Here is a 20,961-nt window from a genome sequence, read left to right as displayed (position 1 = left end):
TCACTTGCAACAAGGATAAACATGGATTGTACAGACCATAATTTGTTTTGTGCTGTGAATAATTGGCTGCCAAGAGCATTAAACCATCAAAATTCAACATTCAATGTTGTACAATAAACAATTTAGGAATTGAGTTGGGTCCATTGTAAAATGTGGGTCTTGAACAAAACCAACTGAGAAGTGCTGCCCTACGCAACCTGAAAAAATAAGCAAAAATGGGAGTTACGAAACAAACTTTGAACTCAGGACACCTCAAAGACAGAGAAAGTACTGCACAGAGCAGCTATATCCTTCCTGGGTTCCTACTGCCATTGTTCAAGAGTGACATCACAAAACTAACAAGAGGAAATGTGCTGCACCTGAAAAACTGACTGTAACCCCAGAAGCATTCACTAAGCACAGAGCTTATTTTCTCAAGTCATTATCTGTGTCCATACCATTCTCACAGCTTTCTCGTGTAATTTCACCATTTGCTCCGCTGTCAGAATCTGAAGTATGTTTATCTGGTGACATCATCTGCAATAATCAACAAACACAAAGAACAATTATAGGGATCACTACAATGGTTATATTCATATGAACATTGCAATCAGTATCAGTGTTGTATTGTTTCCTCTGGGCAAAGGGATATTAGCCATACTTTCAGACTTGCCTTTTCCAGCTCTAGTTTTCGCAGGATCATTGGAGAGGATGAGCTCTCTTTTCCATTTGTGTTGCTTGCCAGATTACAAACTTCCTGAATGACCTATAGAGATTTAATGATCAAATGAGATTTATTCAACCAAAGACATGAGTCATATAGCCGATAAATTAACAACTCATGATCAACTCTAATCTAAACTCTGTGGATTAACTAACCACTGTTATAACATGGCTTACTGGAATACTTGATTCTGATTGGTCAATCGTGGCATTCTGCACTTAAATATGTATATATAATGACCGCTACACTGACTGTTGACCCAGGCCTACATACTTGTGCTAGTTTCATGTCTCCTGTATCACTTTTCTGTCTCATTTTTCTCATAAAATTTAATATTTTCAACTCAAATCATTATTTCTTGTCTATTTATTCATTTATTTGATCAGTAGCTGTGTAATTAAAGGGAATAAACAAAGTCATTATTGCTAAATAATAATGACTGGCTTTCAGGGTGACCTAATCACCCTGCCTGGATTGATTTCATTTACTGTGCATTAACCTTTACATATTGGTCAGAGATTAAATGTTGAGGTTATGGTGAAGCACCCTGAGCCAGCTCTCGGCCTGTTCTTTGCTCTGTACAGCCAAAACTAGAGCTTCTCCTCCTGGCATGGAGAAACGAAGCTCATGCTTCTTTCGACGTCCATCTTTAGGCACATAGATCACATTGCAGAGATTAAGAGGGAGGTCAACGTGTGGAGAAAGATCTTTGGGATTCTTAAAGCACTGCAGAGAAAATAAATATGCCATGTTTAGGACAAATGTACAATTTGTTTCTAAATGTGTTCCTAGATTGTCCCTAAATATCTATCTACTACACAGTATAAGATTTTTATATTTTTATATTCATTTTGTAATTGAAAAGTAATTGAAACAGCTATTTAAGACATTTTAAAATATAGAGAAAATTATAGACCTATATAAGAACTACACTGAAAAAAAGTTAACCTAAAATATGAATCATTTGGTAACATCTTAATTAACTGGATTTATTAAAGTAAAAAAAATATATTTAACACCACTGAATCAACCTGATTACATTAGGCTACATCAGCAAAACTCATTTTAAGGGTCAGATCAAGTAGAAATAGATCTTTAAGGTAACAATTGAAGGTTACCCTTTTAGTGTATGAAATACAGCAGTCAAGTTTGTATTATATGCACGTGATAGCTACTATATTGCGGGGTTATCCGCAATGGGTTATGATGAGCCTGGCTGTTTTTGAGACCCAGTCCATTCCTGTTCCCCAGAGTGAGTCACCTGAAGTCTGTTCTCACGGATGATCGTTAGCTGCTTAGCCCACTGGCCAAAGCGTTTTTTGCGCAGCAGAAAAGCACATTTGCGGCAGTCTTTCATTTGGCCCACTGGACTCTCCTCTGAGGGCCACTGGTGTGTCCTCTCTTGGCATTTAGCTTCCTCGTCCTCTTCATCATACGACTCATAGGAACTACTGAGTGCGTCTGAATCATTGTCTGTTGAAATGAGTTACTGTTAAAACAAATATACAGTAGTATATTGAATATGCACATGCATAACAAACAAGTGTGGCTTCACAGGATCCTTACAGGAGTTTTTGGGGACCCCATTCAGGCGGGTTGTTGGGTAATTGTTGTCAGCGTCTTCATAATAAGCATCCTCTATTGAGTTCGGACGACTGGAGTTGCCTGGTAAATAGACAAAGTATGCTAGGTTTCCTAACTGACCATTGTTGAGCCATCTCAGGCTTGTTTGTGTTTGTACTCACTGCGTGTGTTTATATACTGGGGCATTGTGCCTGGTCCGAGCGGTATGGCTTCTTCATAGTAATCATCAGGAGGAGGTGTGGTAGGAAGGGGAGGACTCTGAGATGCAATAAATTAATTTCAATTTAATACATTTTATTCAAACTGGTGTGAAAACTAGTTATATTAAAGCTGTAGAAGCTGAATTGTGCAATGTTTTTTCTATATAAAATATTTGATCCAATCCTAGCTTAATATGCAGAGACAAATATAAGTTAGCCACTTGTTGGCTGATTTTCTCAATGTGTCATCAATGTATGGAAGGCCAAATTATATTTTAATGTTCCCAGCATTAATTGTCATAATTGCAAATTTACTAGTAAGAATTCCAATTACAGAACTCTATTATTAAATTTTTACTAGTAAAAAATACAATCGCATAGCTCTGTAATTCAATTGCAGAGCTCTGCAATTGCATTCTTACTAGTAAAAATGCAAATAGAGAACTCCAAAAAATAAATTATAGAGCTCTCTAATTTAAATATCAGAATGAGCTATTACTAGTACAAATACAATTACAACACGTAACGCCGGGTGCATTAAAAGCTCAATCGGCTTGCCATAATACTGTACCTCTGTTTAAACATTGCTCTATTTGTTTGGACATCCCTACGGGCCTATCTGTTTTAAAAAAATGTACAGGTTGCATTTTGTATGAGTGCATTTGTAATGGATTCTGTTACCGATTGTTTGGGCATCTCTTCTTGCACCACATCTTTCATCTCTTCAGAGGAGTCTCTCAGATCCTGCAGGTCACAATCTGACAACAAACCAAAAAAGGACTTCTTATAATACATGTACTGTAGATTATCTTACATCCTGGGAATATGATTATAACAATCAATGCTGGCATTTAGTAAGCAATTTATAGCAACTCTTATAAGTGAATGTGTTTTAGGTACTGTTGAGCAGTTAAAAACAGTCAAACCCAATAAAAAGTAAGAACTGAATGGAAACTCTTCATCTAAACTCTGTAAAAAAGTCTACAATACAGTATGTAAGCAATGAACAAAATGGTTAGTTTAAGACATATGTACAAACTCACCAAATTCTTCAAACAATGATTCAACAAAGCTGGTACCATTTCCGTAGAGAGATGTGTTCATGTATATGAAGTCAGAGCCATTCACTGCAAAGCAAATTAAATAAATAAATAAATGAATACCTACAAATTGTATGACTTTGCAGAGTGGAAGATTTATGACCTTTACAAATGCTTATATGTGTGCTTTCTTAAGTAACCATCTACCCCTTTTACAAAAAGTTACATGCATAACATATTCAAATGCATCAGAATGTCATTAGGACAATCAGAAAACCATACTACTGGAGGAACGTTAATGGAAAATCACTGATTTAAGTGTTTCTCTACCATATGTAAGTCTGGTACTAATTTCTTCATTCACATACTGTAAGCAATAAACATTCATGTGTGAGTGTGAATGGTCTTTTAGCAAGGCCATGGCCAAAATTGCCTCCTCAGCTGTTCTGTATTTGGTGCTCTGTCTCACCAGATGGCTGCAGCTGTTTGACCAGGTTCCTAACCACGCTCATCTTCTCTGCTGTGGCTGAACTCAAACTCTCACTCTCCAGCAGTTTCAGGAGCAGACTCAACTCCTTTATTAGGTGCTCCATACCTGCACAGGGACGCAACAAAAAGACCAGATCAGTGGCCAGAAACATGTCTGCAGAATCTGACACAGGTAAAGTAGCAGGAAAAGTGATTAAATATTTCCTGCAGCCTCCAAAAGTACAAAGTTTATTAAATACTAGGGCTGTCGATTTAACGCGTTAATTCAGGGCGATTAATTTTACAAAAAATAACGCGCTAAAACAATTTACGCAATTAATTGCAATGCCCCCGGACCGTAATAAGGAAGATTTCTGTGAAATGCAAGCTTGTAGTACCACCTGTTTACTCCAGAGGGCAGTAAGTGAAATTTCAGCTGTATGAGCAACGCGCAGTTTATACAGTGAAGAAAACACTTCAGAAGGCCAAACAACACAAATATGCGTTATGTTCTTGTGTTCAAAACACTTGAAGGAGCGCAAATGTGAACTAAGGGATCTTAAGATGTGTTTAAAAATTGAGTTCATCCATCCATCCATCTTCAACCGCTTATCCGAAGTCGGGTTGCGGGGACAGCTGCTCCAGCAGGGGGCCCCAAACTTCCCTATCCCGAGCCACATTACCCAGCTTTGACTGGGGGACCCCGAGGCGTTCCCAGGCCAGTGTGGAGATGTAATCTCTCCACCTAATCCTGGGTCTTCCCCAAGGCCTCCTCCCAGCTGGACGTGCCTGAAACACCTCCCTTGGGAGGCGGCCAGGTGGTCATCCTTACCAGATGCCCAAACCACCTCAACTGACTCCTTTCGACGCAAAGGAGCAGCGGCTCTACTCCGAGCTCCTCACGGATGACTGAGCTCCTCACCCTATCTCTAAGGGAGAAGCCCGCCACCCTTCTGAGAAAGCCCATTTCGGCCGCTTGTACTCACGACCTAGTTCTTTGGGTCATGACCCAGCCTTCATGACCATAGGTGAGGGTAGGAACAAAAATTTACCTGTAGATCGAGAGCTTTGCCTTCCGGCTCAGCTCTCTTTTCGTGACAACGGTGCGATAGAGCGAGTGCAATACCGCCCCTGCTGCCCCGATTCTCCGGCCAACCTCCCGCTCCATTATCCCCTCACTCGTGAACAAGACCCCGAGGTACTTGAACTCCTTCACTGGGGGCAATACCTCCTTCCCAACCTGGAGTACGCACTCCATCGGTTTCGTGCTGAGAACCATAGCCTCAGATTTAGAGGTGCTAAAGACTGAGTATTAAACTATATTTAAATTGACACAGTGACCTAAACATTTTATGTTACATTGTATTCTAAAACCACTTTTTGTATTGCCTTATCAATGATTAACTCTTCTGCCACAAGAATGTAATGCATTTTAATTATCTGAATATTTTGTTTTATAATATATATATATATATATATATAATTTGGAAATATTTAAAGATAACTATGTATAATTATAATTATATATATCATATATTCTATTATAAAATATCATTTTGTAATAAGGTTGGCCTCAGTTGCTTCACATGGACATCTAAGATTTTTAGTTTTTTTTGTTGGAGAAACCTTGCCAAAATGCCAAACATGAGATCCTGAAGGGTTTAATGCAAAAAGCAAGCAATGATAGGGGTCTGACGGGAATTTATTTATTTTGGCAGTGTGCTTCCAAATCTGTGCACACAGTGAACAATAGCTGCACTGTTATGAATGACTTAACAAACACAGGAAACAAGAAACCCCCCTAAAGAGAAAAGGTATTTTTAGAAAATCCTGGATCATGTCTCAGAACAAACTAGTGAACAATGGTGAACTTGTATAATAGCTGTCTTTAGGTGTAAACATCTGGGTTGTGATGCAAATCTGTGTTGCATGCACATTCTGGACAGTGAAAATTAATATATCTGAAAAAGATGATGTATTTGTTGTCATGTGACACAGTCATGTGATCTATCCAGCCAAAACAATCAAGATGGCGGCCCGTGTTATTGCGATGCTGTTGTACATGATACTCAGTTTGATAACGTTGTTAAATAATAAAAGTTCTTTTGCACAACCATCACATCACACGGAATTGGTGTACGGCGACGGAGTGCGAGGAGAATCGCGTTTCAGACCTTACATGCAACGGGGATTTTCAGCATGCACAGTTACATAATTTAAGCGTTTTCATACGTTTCAGTGTGGACAAGCAACTTTTGGAAAACTTTTGAAAACGCTAGTGTGGACGGAGAGCGTTTTGAAATGAAAACGCCATTTCAAATGTATCTGGATTAATGTAGATGTAGCCTTAGTTGTTTTTGTCAAACTATCAGTTTCTGTACAGGCAAATACCTTAATGTTTTTGCCACATTGCAGGGCATTTTGTAGCACTATATGGGGTAAGTTGTCACAATAGAACCTTTCAAATCAAACAGCATATTATAAGCTTTTCAAGCAAATTTGAATAGCAAAAAAAACTATGAAAAAGAAAACAGTAACACTTTACAATAAGGCCTTATTTATTAACAGTAGTTAAGATTGGGAGTCACGTGACACTACGCGAGTGGAAGCAGCCTAGTGGCGAGCTCCACTGCACTTTATCCTTTCAATCAATATGACTTGATTTGAACTGATTTAGTTTTGAGTGTTAAACTGCACTGGGAGTGTAGAATGTTGAAGAATTTGAAATCGTCTACCTGTGCACACGTCTGATGCCTCTCAAGAGCAAGTTGGTGGGGGTCCAGTTGGGAATGACTGCACGCCTCATGTTTTAGGTCACGATATTGCTAACATTTATGCTGTGCTAACGAAAATCTCGACCGACACGGAGGGCCTCACAGAAATATGTCGAGCGACTACATTTGTGGTGGCGAACATTTCCACCCTGATCACAAGAATGGACGAGGCTGAAAAGCTAATCTAGTCTCTGGAAGCAACTGGAAAAGAGCTGCAGACTAATCCACCAGCCACCAAAACTGATTTGGATCAGGTGTGGGGAAAAATTTGAGGATATGGAAAAATTGAAGCAGACAATAATGTCTGCTTCTTTGGAATCCCCGAGGGAAAGAAAAGTCAAGATATGATCAAGTTTCTTGACAGGCTCATTCCAAATTTGATCGACACAGTGGGCCATCATCTGGAAATAAAGTGCATGCACAGAGCTCCTGGTCAGCCTCCCAAAGCAGGTGACAGGCCCCGTTCCATTCTGGCAAGATTCTTGCAGACAGAGACATTGTTTTACATGTGGCGAGTATTAAAGGCAAGTTGTGCTGGGAGGATTACAACATTATGGTTATTCCGGACTTTGCCAGTGCTACACATGTAAAATGGGTGAGATTCAAAGCCCACTGCGGCTACCTCCCTGGCCTCCTGACCCTGTCTCAGCCCTACAGCCACCACCCAGTTGCTACCCTGAGGTTGTCTCCTTGGTCTCCTGGCCATCCGCCTGATCTGCTCTGGTCTCCTTGGTCTTCTGGCCGTCCGCTTATCTGCCCTGGCCTGGTTGGTCACCAGCTCCACCTCAGCCCTCTGTACCTCTGGCTCCAGCTTGGTCCTCCAAGCCTGCAGTGTCGCCCTCGCTCTCCATCCCTCCACCTTGGTCACAAGCCTCCCTGACTTTGCCTTGTTCCTCTGCTCCCCTTACCCTTGTGCACTCTGAACTGGCTGTAACCCCCTTCCACTCACATTCCTTTTTTATTTTTGTAAAGCTTCTAGAATCTGCTCCATTTAAGGGGTGCTCTGTCATGTATTCCCTGTTTTTGTCTAGTTCCCCGTTCCTGTGTTATTTTTGTAGTCCTTTATAGTTTTATTTCATGATTGTTTCACCCTGATTATTTTCCCAGGTTTTCCTCATTCCCTGATTGTTTCCCCAGGTGTTCCTTGTTTTCCCTTGTGTATTTAATCCCTTGTTTCCCCTGGTTTCTTTGTCAGTCTTCTCATTTGTAGTTATGCTCTGTACTTTGCTCCATGTGTTTTGTTCCTGGGTTTTGTTTCTTTATATTCTTAGTTGTTTATCTTTTGTTTCATTAAAGCTGCATTTAGATCCTCATTCCTCGCCTGCCTCGTTACACCAACATTTTATAGCACTGCTAGAGAAAATATGTATAGCCTTTGTGACAACTAGCCCCAGTCTTCCTTATTACAGTTGATTAGATTGATTAAGTATAAAAATAAACTACTACTTGAGCTCTAGGTAGACCCTTTATGTTCATCACCTTTATATAGTTTATGTTCAAATTTGGAGCTCAAACTTGTTTACAATCAATTTCTATTTCTTTCCTCATGACACATCCACTCATTTTCATGTCTTGTCTTGTCAGTCACATTCTGGCAGAGCCAGTTCTATCAAGTCACCTGAGGCAATTTCAGTAAAACTGTGACACACACAATTTGTGAATTGATAGCGCTGTTCACATTTATAATGGACAATAACTGTAGAAATCGGCCCGGGATTTTACATGGCAACTGGCCCAAAACTTCACGTCAGGGTTGTGTTCGCTGTCATTTTTCTGCATGTCGTGGTGCCATTTTGTGGCACATTCTGCATAACGCGGTGGCTTATTTTAGCTTATCGCGGCCTGCTCGGTTCTCCCGATGGCCAGTCTGCCCCTGATCGGCCCCAAAGTGCATCGGCCCACTGGGAAAATGCCTGGTATGCCAGATTACCAGTCCAGCCCTGATCTACAGTATACAGTACTATATATGCTGCCTTTTGAAAATATTCAGAGGTAAATCTCTTTCTCAAAACAGAGTAAGGAGACCAGAGTTTCCCGCGTCTTTCCTGTTATGGTCATGGTGACTAACTCTTTCATCAGTGGTGGCCCGTGAATTTAAGTCTAGGCCTTTTCAAAACTTGATCCGTCATTGAATGCTCCAGTAGCCTAATTTACACTTAGAAAACTCCTGATGTTGCTATAACAATGCAAAAAGCACTTACCAATTTGCTGGAAGTGAACATCAGTCCTCCTTTCCTGTTTAATTAATCAATTGCATGATCATGCAGAACATCTCAGGTTTTTAAATCCATAAGGATCTCTTTCTCAACGGCAATAACAGCAGTGATGAAAGCCATCTAATCAAGCAAGATCTCACGCTCTTCGCTTTCAAATTACGTACATCACTTAAAGTGTGATTGCATCAATCAAGGCCAGCTAGAAGATATCCTAAAGATCTGATTGGCTGATGAATCTGACAATCTGACTTTAGATGCCCATTCATTTGCACTGTAGAGGGATTCTGCAGAAATTATGAAGCCTGGCAGGGTGGAGCTCAGGAAGTCATGCGTGCTTTGGGTAAGGAACATGCGATTTGTGAAACAGCCGACACAATTTGCTTATAAGCATCGAGGGATTAATTCTGATTGGATAAACCTTTCTCTTTTTTTTGCTATTCCTATGTAGATGAATTAGGAGTGGAAAGCGATTGAAATACATATTGAATGAGAATGAAAGGATGAAAAAATATTTATTTATTAGGCATGTTACGCCAGCAGAGAAGGCTTTGCTGGCCCTGTCATATGCAAGCCACTGTCTTTCATATGTAAGCACATGTAAGCACTTCACACCAGACTCGAATCTAGAGAGAGGGATGGGGAAGAAAAACCTCTTCAGATAGAAGTCTCAAGGCTACCTGCCACTCATTTATGCAAATGCACTTTGCTGATGCATGAATTATTATTTTTGGACCAAAGTAATTACTGCAATATGTGACCTCTCTTTTTCCCTTGGCATGCAAAATTAAGGCATGCACAGGTATAATATTACACATAGTACATGCTAATATACATAATTACAATAAATTACATTGGAAAACAGCTGTAACCTGTAACTGAAAAATAATTAACAAAAGAATTTATCTGTGCTTCAATATCAGCACAGTGTTTTATACAGAAGAGTAAGGAATATGAAGAATAATGAAACACTGAGAAAGACAGTAATTATGCAGAACATTTCATTAAAGCGCTCAGCGCTGTAAAAATTTGCTCTTCAGGGAGTCATTTAAAATAAATAACTTTCAAGATAATGCAAGGGAAACATTGGGATGAGGCTAAAATGTCTATGTCTGTTCATACATAAAGCTGAAAGACAGAACATTACACCATCCATTAATTAGCAGTCATTCTATTGCTCCTATTTTACACAAGCTTGCAAGATTTATAATAATTTAATCAGTTTTCATAGTTTCAAGTTTTTATCATATTCCGCCTAAAATTGCTCATTCTAAAATAAACATACGATAAAACATACTGTATTATTGAAACCAAATAAAATAAATAAAAGACTTGATGGCAGTAAGACGCACTATATTCTGTTGAGATATAAAAAAATCAGTTCACAGCTCTAACAATGAAATTATAATTCACTCTCAAACTTCATACCTTGCCTTGTCTGTCAACAGATGAGGAACCATATAATTCACAGCAAGTCACAAAAAACGAAGATAACGAAAATGCTTGTTCAGCTCTGTCAACACAGAAAACACAGAGCTGTAAAAGACAGAGATAAAAGTAAACCCCTGAATAAGTGCTCACCGGTCTCGACAGCTGATGTAGACGAGAACCCCACCATTTTAACAAAAACACCTGAGCTCTGTTTGACTGAGGTGTGATAAAAAGACAATGTGTTTTTTGAGAGCTTTCAGTAGTGATTATCTACTGAAGAGTCCCTCCTCACTGCTAGGATATGAGGGGATGTACGCTGCTTACTCTCTCTCTCTCTCTCTCTCTCTCTCTCTCTCACTCACTCACATTCTAAAATCTATAGTTAAGAAGAAAAACACAGAATTACAATTAAAGATGGTTTAATCATTTTGTAGCAACCTGTTTCTAAAGTATGTTTCTGATGTCTTTATTTGGTACTATACTATACACACAAACAATATGATCGTTTTTTTTTTTGTGTGTAACAGCCCCCAAAAATATTTGGACACTAAAGTCACAATTAAAAATATCTGAATGCCATTGCATTACATTATAATACAAAATATCAAACCATGTGGAATTTATTTTAAAGGTCACATTAGCAGTCAATTCATGCAAACATCTTACAAAAATAAGAAAGTTCTTAAAATGATGACTTGAACTACACCTAGTTTCTCTCCGACACCTGTGTGAACTTGAGGGGAACTGACTTCATCCGTCTACTAAACATTTCCTTGACACCAGTTGCTTAAAAGTTGTTGCAAAAATGGCTAAGAAACGTAAAGTTGATTTTAAGAAATGCTCTATAATCATTTGCTTGCAGATGGCACTTGGTTTGATGTTTTGTTATCTAATGCAATGGCATTCATACATTGACTTAAGAGAACCAAAGTGTCAAAATACTTTTTTTGGGGCCACTGTAAATATATTTACAGTAAATATAAATATATTTACAGTGTCTTTACACATATCATTATTATTACAACTTTATTACAACAAGTTAAGCAATTCTTAGATCTGTTCAGTAAAATAAGTCTTTGCTTGTTGAATGGCAGAAGAAATCCAAACAGAATTCCAAACAGTTATGGTTCTCTATCTCATCAATACATTTGGAAGGACTGCATAATTGTTATTCAAATTCTCATAAGAGTTTTTCTCTCTCCCTGAGAGCAGGAAATATGAATGTGTGTGTGTGTCTGTAAGGGGAAACAAGAAAAAGAGAGGGGTGGAAGAAGAGTAGGAGGCGGAAACTCAGAGAGCAGAGAGTAGGATGACTCTGTTATTGTATTTACAGCAGCGCAATTACAACTCCTGAGCCACAGCTCTCCAGAGGGCCATTGTCTGGATGTGCACTTACTGACACAGATGAGGGAGTGACCCGTCCCGTTTCCGAGCAACTTAAGTTCCCACACCCGCTGCATCCATATCCACAGTCTTCAGCCTACCATGTTCTTCTCTGGAAACTGGGTCAAGTTTGTGGAACTAAGTACAATCAGCTCAGTTACAACTATTCCAAAGACTACCCAGTTTCTGCTATGGTGCATTCCTACTATTCTGATGTAAAAATAAGTAATCTGCAATTGTTACCTTAAGGAGCTTTTTCTCCCTGATCTAACCCTTAAAATTTGTTTTGTTGATGATCTAATGTTTTTAGGTTGATTCGATGATGACTTAAATTAAACCGGTTAATTTACCATCATGATCACACGGGAAGAGTGTATTTAAGGTACCCTAGGATCTGCCACATCAAGCAGACTCACTGACAAGTGCCATCTCCTATAAGACTTGTTTGCATTGGTTCCACCATGCTTGCCCTCCCCAGTGGCGCGACCAGAAGCATGCTGCATCAGCAGCATGTGAGACCCGGGATTGGATGCCATGTTGAAACCAGGAAGTAATCGCGTTTGCATAATCAGTGACAAGAGCGATTCGGAGTTTGCAATTTTCCCCCTAACATTACATTTTTACTCCACTGATGGTTAGGTTTAGGTTTGGGTTTTGGGGGTGCGGTTATAAAATATTCATTCCTCTTTACTGTTTTATAGCCTGCACAGCTGAAAACAACTCACTTTACAACTTAATTTTGGTGCCCCTCCATGGACAATACACCCGGGAAATGGACCTCACACGTGCCCATACACCCAACAACACTTAATGCTTTGGCCTCTGGGGCAGTGTTCCACACTTCAGTAAGCACATACCGATTTTAGCTAAAGAAAAGTCAACCTACTGTTACCAATTTCACAGTGAGGTCAGTCTGGAATGTTACCACATGAAGCACATTTTTTTAGGCTAACATTTGTTCTGTGTGTGTAATAAGTGGGAATGTGAGGTTGTTGAACCTATCTGACTGATTCAGTGGATCTTTTAATGCATCTCTGCTGACACTCCCTGATCAAAGACACATTGTATTTAAACTTATCAATGTTTAAAAGACATCTCTCATCAACACTTTTATTAGCACTACATTGAACAAATGGTAACATGAGAATCTTACACTCAAAGATCTATTTCTACTTGATCTAACCCATAAATTTACTTTTAATGTTTACTTTAATATACATGTTACCACATGAAGCACATTCTAGGTTACCTTACAAAAAATAAAACTAAAAACACGTGTGTGTGTGTGTGTGTGTGTGTGTGTGTGTGTGTGTGTGTGTGTGTGTGTGTGTGTGTGTGTGTGTGTGTGTGTGTGTGTGTGTGTGTGTGTGTGTGTGCGGGCCCCACACCTTTCAATCAATTAATTAATTTAAATTACTTTTTGAGCCATTTGTGACTATTGGATCAGGATTTTAAAAAATCCTTCATGTTCAAAATGATTCATCAATGAATCTTTCAGACTTTTTTTTGACTGATTCCTTGACAACAACCAACTCAAAAGAATGATTCTCTCACAAATTGTATTCATTTCCAGGCCTGGAAACACCATTTTTAAATTCCCTGATATTTACAGGTTTTCCATGACCATGGGAACCATGTAGTCCTTTGTATATTTGATGAGTCTGACATTTACATGATATAAACATGGTTTATTTAGTGAAGAAGTGTTCCTAGTTTGTACTGGGATGAAGCCATTTAAAACAGTACATTCTAACAAATCCAAAAGTACATTTTTTGTATAGAATAGGCAAAGTTTTAAACAACATGCCATTCCAACTGAACTTTCATTCAGTGGGTCTGCATAGAAAACCCTAGACAACGTGCCATTGTGAGGTCCAAAATTACTCAATGACATCACTTTAGAGGAAAACAGGACAATGCCATATGTAGCATTCACAAATGCAGCACAAACATTCATTCACCCAAATACACTACAGCTCATCACACATTTAAACATTTGCTAAATAAATTCTAAGGAAAGCAGCTGTGCGGTCTTGAGGCAAGGGCATTGTGGGTAAAGGGATATGTCCTGCAGCTGTAGTTTCCTGTCTGGGCTGACGACAGCAGTTTCTATCATCCCAAACCTTCTGTTTCCTATTCCTCTACCCCCACCCCCCCCCCACCCCCACCACCCCCACCACTATCTTCACTATCCAGAGCACTCTCTTTCAGTTCACTCCCACCTGGACCAGTTCCATAGGAAGACTGCATAAGACTAGCACACACACACACACACACACTGTATCTACAGCAGGCACCAGCTGTGCCTGTTTAGTGGTCTTATCCACAGACCATGTTAGCATCTCTCATGAAATATCATATGCAGAACATCACACTATCCCAAAAAAGATTATCAGCTGTCTGATTCAGGGTGGGCAGAAATCACGTGCCATAAACTGTAGATGATACAGCAGAGCCGACACATACAGAGGGCTTTTATGTTTACAAGTCAAGGTCACATGGAGGACACATGGAATATGGGCAATATATCTATAATTCAGTGCTCACTATTTTAGTGGATGACAGCTTGCTGGGTGGGGTCAATTACAGAGGAACAACAGGCCACATAATTGAAAGGGAGGGGATGAAGTCTTTGAGGATGACAACATGGTTATTGATGGCTTGAACATGTTAATGACCATCCATGGGAAAAATCCTCCTGCATAACACAAGAAACAAGTTGCAATACATTGTGGTTGCCTTATAGATTACATACGGACTGTGAGTCAACAATCACTGATTGCATGCTAAAGATTATTTATATTTTACAATATATTCAAATTTTTACAATGTAAACACTAATATGTTGAATTTCTGGAGTTTCTCTTAACTTATGTAATCAAGTTCAACTAATTTGGTCTTCTTAAAGAGTGAGCTCTTTACCCTTTTTAGTAATGTTAAGTACTTGCAAACAGATGTAACTAAGATTTAAGGTGAAAATATCATTATTTTCACTTGTTTAATTTAAACTGAATTAGCACTAAAATATTTTTTGAATATCATATTATAGCATGTGGTACAGAGGGGAAGTTATGACTGGGTCAGGTATTGAAAACACTTGATTCTTCCCATTAGCTCTAAGTGTACATAAAACTGCACTTTTTTTAAATATTTGTAATGGCTTGAATTCAACAGGGGCCAAGTTCAAGGGAATGCTCATCCCCCTAATGGTGACTTCACACCAAACATTACTACCAAATCCAAGAAAACAACAACAATATTCAAAATAGCTAAAACCAATTATACAGTATGTCCCCATAAATACAATAAGTTAAAGTTTTTACACTTAAAATCTTAATTATATGGATATTGAAGTAAAAGAAGTTTGAGGAAAGTGGATATTTTGTGTTATGATTCCAACATATTAAATTTACACTTGTAAACTGGTTTTATTAATGACAGTATCAGGGTTGACAGTGTAGGTCCTATAACATTTTAATGCCATGCACTGTGCAGCCACTTGCATTTTTAGATATAAAAAAAAAAAATCCTTTGCACTACAAGTGATGTTTCCTGGTTGGAGGATAATACTAACAATTATGATTTTGCAAAACCACACAGATTGACAATTTTGCTTATAGGCAATTGCACTCTTGTGTTCACTCACATAAAACAGACTCTATGTTTGGTAATTTTCTATCATTTTAGGCTTTGATATTTATTTTTCAAAAACATGCTGCAATTCAACCGAACATGATTGAACAGTAGAATGACAGACTTCAACTTTAACCATGAATGTGAATTCCATACAGAGATAATATTTAAAGAGAAAGATCAAAGGACCTAAATTGAAATATTTGTGCTTAACTTCTCTGTTTCTACACTGCAGTCATAAGACTTTAGGCACACCGTCATGAGAGTTGCATTTGCACATTCTACTCAACAAACAACCTTGACCGCAAGACACCAAAATGATCCGTCTGCCCTGACTGTTGTTTAGGTTTTACTATAGAGAGTAAATAGCCATAGTGTGGCAATGGCAGCTTAATGTTTAAGGATCTGGCCTGGTAAGCTTTGGGTTGCAGATTTAAATGCATGTAATGGTGACCCAAGAACTGGAGGGTAACTAAGATCACAATCCTTCTCAGTCACTATGTTCTCCTAAACAACTTACTTAACTCTGGATTGCTACTGGAGATCTGCCCTGCAATTTATTGTTTAGTTAATTTGGATGAAAAGGAAGTTAGCAAACATATATTTTTGTGCTTTTTTCAGTGATTTTTGAAGAAATATTCAGTTCAAGCAATCCCACATATAAGGCAAATATCATTACTAAGAATGCAATTATGCCATCTAATAAGCCAATTCAAATGATCGCTCTTAAGAGAGATCTCAAATATAAACATTATTATCACCATCACTTCATTTTCACTGGGCTGGTTGCATTAAGATGTTAAATGCATGTTACGGGTCGACTCGACTCGACTCACTTTACTTTAATAATCTTTCTTTTCCATTGCAGTGTGGTGCTGCCTCAACGTGGGTGGGATTATAGGCTGATCCTCATAGCTGCGCCGCCTCTACTGCCGTGACATCATCTTAAACGCGACACAAACATTATTGACCATAAACAATAAAATGACCGCTAGCTATTAGCTGTTAGCTACTAGCTCATTGTGCTGCATAAAGCAGTTGATGCATGGTGATTTTACACAAGTGTAACAGTTAAATTGGCCTGGTTGTTTTAGAAGCAAGCTTCCCAGTAGCTGGTCAACTACATAAAGTGAAGCTTTTAAGCGGAGTATAGAGTTAACATAACAAAACATACCATCCTCCATTGTGGATCAACACCGTGGCTGAGTCCAGAGCACTCTCCCTCCCATTGCTCGCCGGTTTAGATAGAGTCCATTTGGTCGAACCACTTCCACTTTTCCTTGATGGTTCTGAAGTTATTTTTTTAACTTTTCCCTACACTGCTGGTAGGTCCGGTGTTAGCCGCGGCCAACAGCTGAGACACTTCCTGACTGAAGTGGTACTAAAAAAAAAGTATCAGGTACCAGGTACACAGTGGAAAATCCCCAAAATTGAGCAGAGTCGAGTCGAATTGTACCATGCATTGGAAAAGCCCCACCGACTAGCTAAAGATGCCATAGAAGGCCTGTTGCATAAAACAAGCTCACAGCTGTCTTAACACAGTATAATTGGCATTGTAGGAAAATTAAGACACTGAAGAGCTTTAAAAAAAATGGCAGACAGTGGACACGCAATAATGTTTTCATTTGCTGAAAATATTATATTATTAGAGGAATACAATGCTTCAAAATTTATTGTAAAGAACAAATGTAGTGATTTTAACCCAAATAATAAAAAAACACAAGAAATTTTGTTATCATTGTGGAAGTCAAAGGGTGAATTCCAAACGAAAGTGAGCATCCCTATGCCCTCCTCCGTCCTAAGGGCTGAGCCCTTGAAGTGTGTACTCTGAAGGGAGCAGGGCACTCACGTCTCATATATGGCCGTTTGGAACACCCTTGATGAAGGGAGTAATGAAAGACATACAACACTTCCACTTTATCTGCGCCTGACACGTTACCATGACGATGCAGCGCAGCTGTTCAAACAACAGGAATCTCTTTTTTTGCTGTTAATTTGTGGTTGCAAATAAATATAATTTTGTAATAGTTTTTTTAAACATTGCCTTTTGTGTCTTATTTATTACGTAAATGCATATAAAATACAGAAATGAACGTTTCCCGCTGAAAGTTATTTGGTGCATGAGAGGTCTTAATAATAAATAAATAATAATAAACCACAGGGCTTAGACTAGCCTACAGGAAAAAATGTACCCTGTTTTTGGAGTATCTCTCTGCTTATGGCTGTCTACTATCTTATGTATGAGGACGAATGTAAACTGCGGAGGAGGAGAATTATCTGTTATAATAGGGCTATAGCACTTGCCTGAGCGTTTGAACATGTAATTTGTTCTAATCGACAAACTTGGTTTAAAATATTTCCCGAGGACACGCCACCCAATGTCATGTGATCATAAATGGTTAAATTACTTCCTCAAAGTGTACCCATCACACGTACCCTTTGCTAACAGCCTTGTGGAGGGCCCTCCATAGAGGGCTTGTGTTGCCCAATTTCATTTGAAACACCCCATTGTGTAGGGTCCACTTCCCACAGTGCCCTTCAAGGGTGCAAAAACAGCATTTGGAATTCGCCCAATGACTTCTCCAAAGGATCAAATGAAGCCCCCACTGGCTCAGCTGGCAGTTATTCTCCATGGCAACATAGAATGTAAACAAAAGTTAGCCTGGGGGTGAGCTGTTTTACATTTTGGTCTTAATTTGGACCGATCTACGTTTTATGCAACTGGCTGAAAAAGTAAAGACCAAAATTTTAGACAACTAACTATTAAGACTAGTCTAAAAATGTTTTATGCAACCTGGCCAAGAGGCTTAATTTACTGTTTAAATATGAGATTCTAACAAGTAGAAGATTGGCCAGGAAGTTGCAAATACACCAACAACAAGGCCATCCCACTAAACTGATAATTCAATCATATTTTATCAAGTCCAGGTTTCTTTTGAGTATCTCACTTTTTGCTTTTTAATTCCCAGCCCATGGTATCAACTCATCGCAATTCATTAATCAGAACGCATCATCCTTTTGCACATTGTTGAATTCTCTGTTAAAACATGCACCCCATCCTCTAAATCAGTCCATAAATCATTCAAATTTGTATCTTTCAAGAGTAATTACAGCTCCTACTCATATATTAGCACTGCACGATAAGAAGGAAAAATGCGATGTGTTGTTGGATAATGCAATATTCGATACAATAATCCTATGATGACGTCATCGGTGTGCGTGGAATATCGGAACCCTCACCCCTCAAATAAACTGACATTTAAAGGAATAAAATGTAAAAAAAATTATCTTATAGCCTAAAAAAATTTTCGTACAGCCTAGTGATCACAAAAATACTTGTCTTTTGTTCAAAATTTTATTTAGACTGTGTACAATATATACAGTATTACCATTAGCTATGTAGCAGATATTAAAATTTATATAAAAATGTTTTTGTAAAAAGAATATAAAGTTGATTTCACTATATTGTACGATATCCTAAAATAGTCTATGTTGTGAAATATTTTATTTTTAAACTGTAAATTCATGTTTGTATTTATTTATAAGTACGTAATTCAATTTGGGACTTTTATTCTGAAAATGTTGTCTAGAAGCGTTTGCCATTGACATTCGCGTTGGTTTAACGTACCTGATCTCAGTCCGCACTGAACTTGATGGGACAGTCCATTTATTGAAACCCATCCTCTGACGTGCACACTGCACGTACACACATCAAGTGACAATCGTGCGCCCGGTCTATTCTCTGCGTCACCATAAACGTTACTTTTCAACTTATTAAAATTATGACGTTATCGCAAGCCCTTGCAACATGCACATCACGATATGTACATTCACGATATTTCTATAAATTAGATATACCGTGCAGCCCTACCATACACTCACCTAAAGGATTATTAGGACCACCTGTTCAATTTCTCATTAATGCAATTATCTAATCAACCAATCACATGGCAGTTGCTTCAATGCATTTAGGGGTGTGGTCCTGGTCAAGACAATCTCCTGAACTCCCAACTGAATGTCAGAATGGGAAAGAAAGGTGATTTAAGCAATTTTGAGCGTGGCATGGTTGTTGGTGCCAGACGGGCCGGTCTGAGTAGTTCACAATCTGCTCAGTTACTGGGATTTTCACGCACAACCATTTCTAGGGTTTACAAAGAATGGTGTGAAAAGGGAAAAACATCCAGTATGCGGCAGTCCTGTATGATGCTAGAGGTCAATGGGCCGACTGATTCAAGCTGATAGAAGAGCAACTTTGCCTGAAATAACCACTCGTTACAACCGAGGTATGCAGCAAAGCATTTGTGAAGCCACAACACGCACAACCTTGAGGCGGATGGGCTACAACAGCAGATGACCCCACCGGGTACCACTCATCTCCACTACAAATAGGAAAAAGAGGCTACAATTTGCAAGAGCTCACCAAAATTGGACAGTTGAAGACTGGAAAAATGTTGCCTGGTCTGATGAGTCTCGATTTCTGTTGAGACATTCAGATGGTAGAGTCAGAATTTGGCGTACACAGAATGAGAACATGGATCCATCATGCCTTGTTACCACTGTGCAGGCTGGTGGTGGTGGTGTAATGTGTGGGGGATGTTTTCTTGGCACACTTTAGGCTCCTTAGTGCCAATTGGGCATCGTTTAAATGCCACAGCCTACCTGAGCATTGTTTCTGACCATGTCCATCCCTTTATGGCCACCATGTACCCATCCTCTGATGGCTACTTCCAGCAGGATAATGCACCATGTCACAAAGCTCGAATCATTTCAAATTGGTTTCTTGACCATGACAATGAGTTCACTGTACTAAAATGGCCCCCACAGTCACCAGATCTCAACCCAATAGAGCATCTTTGGGATGTGGTGGAACGGGAGCTTCGTGCCTTGGATGTGCATCCCACAAATCTCCATCAACTGCAAGATGCTATCCTATCAATATGGGCCAACATTTCTAAAGAATGCTTTCAGCACCTTGTTGAATCAGTGCCACGTAGAATTAAGGCAGTTCTGAAGGCGAAAGGGGGTCAAACACAGTATTAGTATGGTGTTCCTAATAATCCTTTAGGTGAGTGTATATTTGCCCATATTTTGCATGACCAATAGGATTGAGGAAGATTGAAAAAGAAAATCTTTTTGAGTTCTGTCCCGGAAGAGCCCCCTTTAAACATCTTACCTCCTTTTATTAAGAGGTTAATACACTGATCATCCACAGTAAACCCCTGTGATTAAAGGCTTTGATTTTCACTCATTGAGGGCATGAGTGTGGAAGGGCCCACAGGGTCACACATAAAGACCTTCCAGACACTCTGTATTGTAATAACCCTGTGTGATTTCTCTGCAGACAAGAGCTGCCCTTGACGGCTGCCGTTCTCGTGCAGTCAGTCCGTGGAATTCTGGAGTGAGGACAGTGTCAGGCCTGTGCGGACCTATCATGCTCACAAGCTGCAGAAGAGAGAATCCTTTGTCTCTATGGCCATGGGTATTTATAGATGTAAGCCATGTGCACAAGGAACTGGTGGAGAGGAAACAGGA

The 20,961-nt window shown here is 39.2% G+C and overlaps 1 protein-coding gene across 3 annotated transcripts in view; it reads right to left on the bottom strand.

Moving 5' to 3' along the window:
* The window catches only part of LOC127624642 (actin filament-associated protein 1-like 1), a 31,906-nt gene that overhangs the window by 9,542 nt on the left and 1,403 nt on the right, over positions 1 to 20,961 (bottom strand). Inside the window, exons 1-10 of one of the 3 annotated variants that reach the window (XM_052099450.1) lie at positions 10,564 to 10,700; positions 3,997 to 4,122; positions 3,531 to 3,614; positions 3,169 to 3,245; positions 2,449 to 2,545; positions 2,270 to 2,368; positions 1,965 to 2,176; positions 1,250 to 1,429; positions 653 to 745; positions 438 to 516 (exon numbers count right to left, since the gene is read on the bottom strand). In XM_052099450.1, coding sequence (XP_051955410.1) covers positions 438 to 516; positions 653 to 745; positions 1,250 to 1,429; positions 1,965 to 2,176; positions 2,270 to 2,368; positions 2,449 to 2,545; positions 3,169 to 3,245; positions 3,531 to 3,614; positions 3,997 to 4,122; positions 10,564 to 10,600 — 1,084 coding nt within the window. In that variant the 5' untranslated portion in view covers positions 10,601 to 10,700. Of the gene's footprint in view, positions 1 to 437; positions 517 to 652; positions 746 to 1,249; positions 1,430 to 1,964; positions 2,177 to 2,269; positions 2,369 to 2,448; positions 2,546 to 3,168; positions 3,246 to 3,530; positions 3,615 to 3,996; positions 4,123 to 10,410; positions 10,540 to 10,563; positions 10,701 to 20,961 lie in introns of those variants that run through there. The other 2 variants (XM_052099453.1, XM_052099452.1) reach the window with 2 other exon arrangements.

The sequence above is a fragment of the Xyrauchen texanus genome, chromosome 31, assembly GCF_025860055.1.
Source record: "Xyrauchen texanus isolate HMW12.3.18 chromosome 31, RBS_HiC_50CHRs, whole genome shotgun sequence".
Taxonomy (NCBI): domain Eukaryota; kingdom Metazoa; phylum Chordata; class Actinopteri; order Cypriniformes; family Catostomidae; genus Xyrauchen; species Xyrauchen texanus.
The sequence above is the reverse complement of the archived record's forward strand: the minus strand, read 5'-3'. Positions and strand labels throughout refer to the sequence as shown.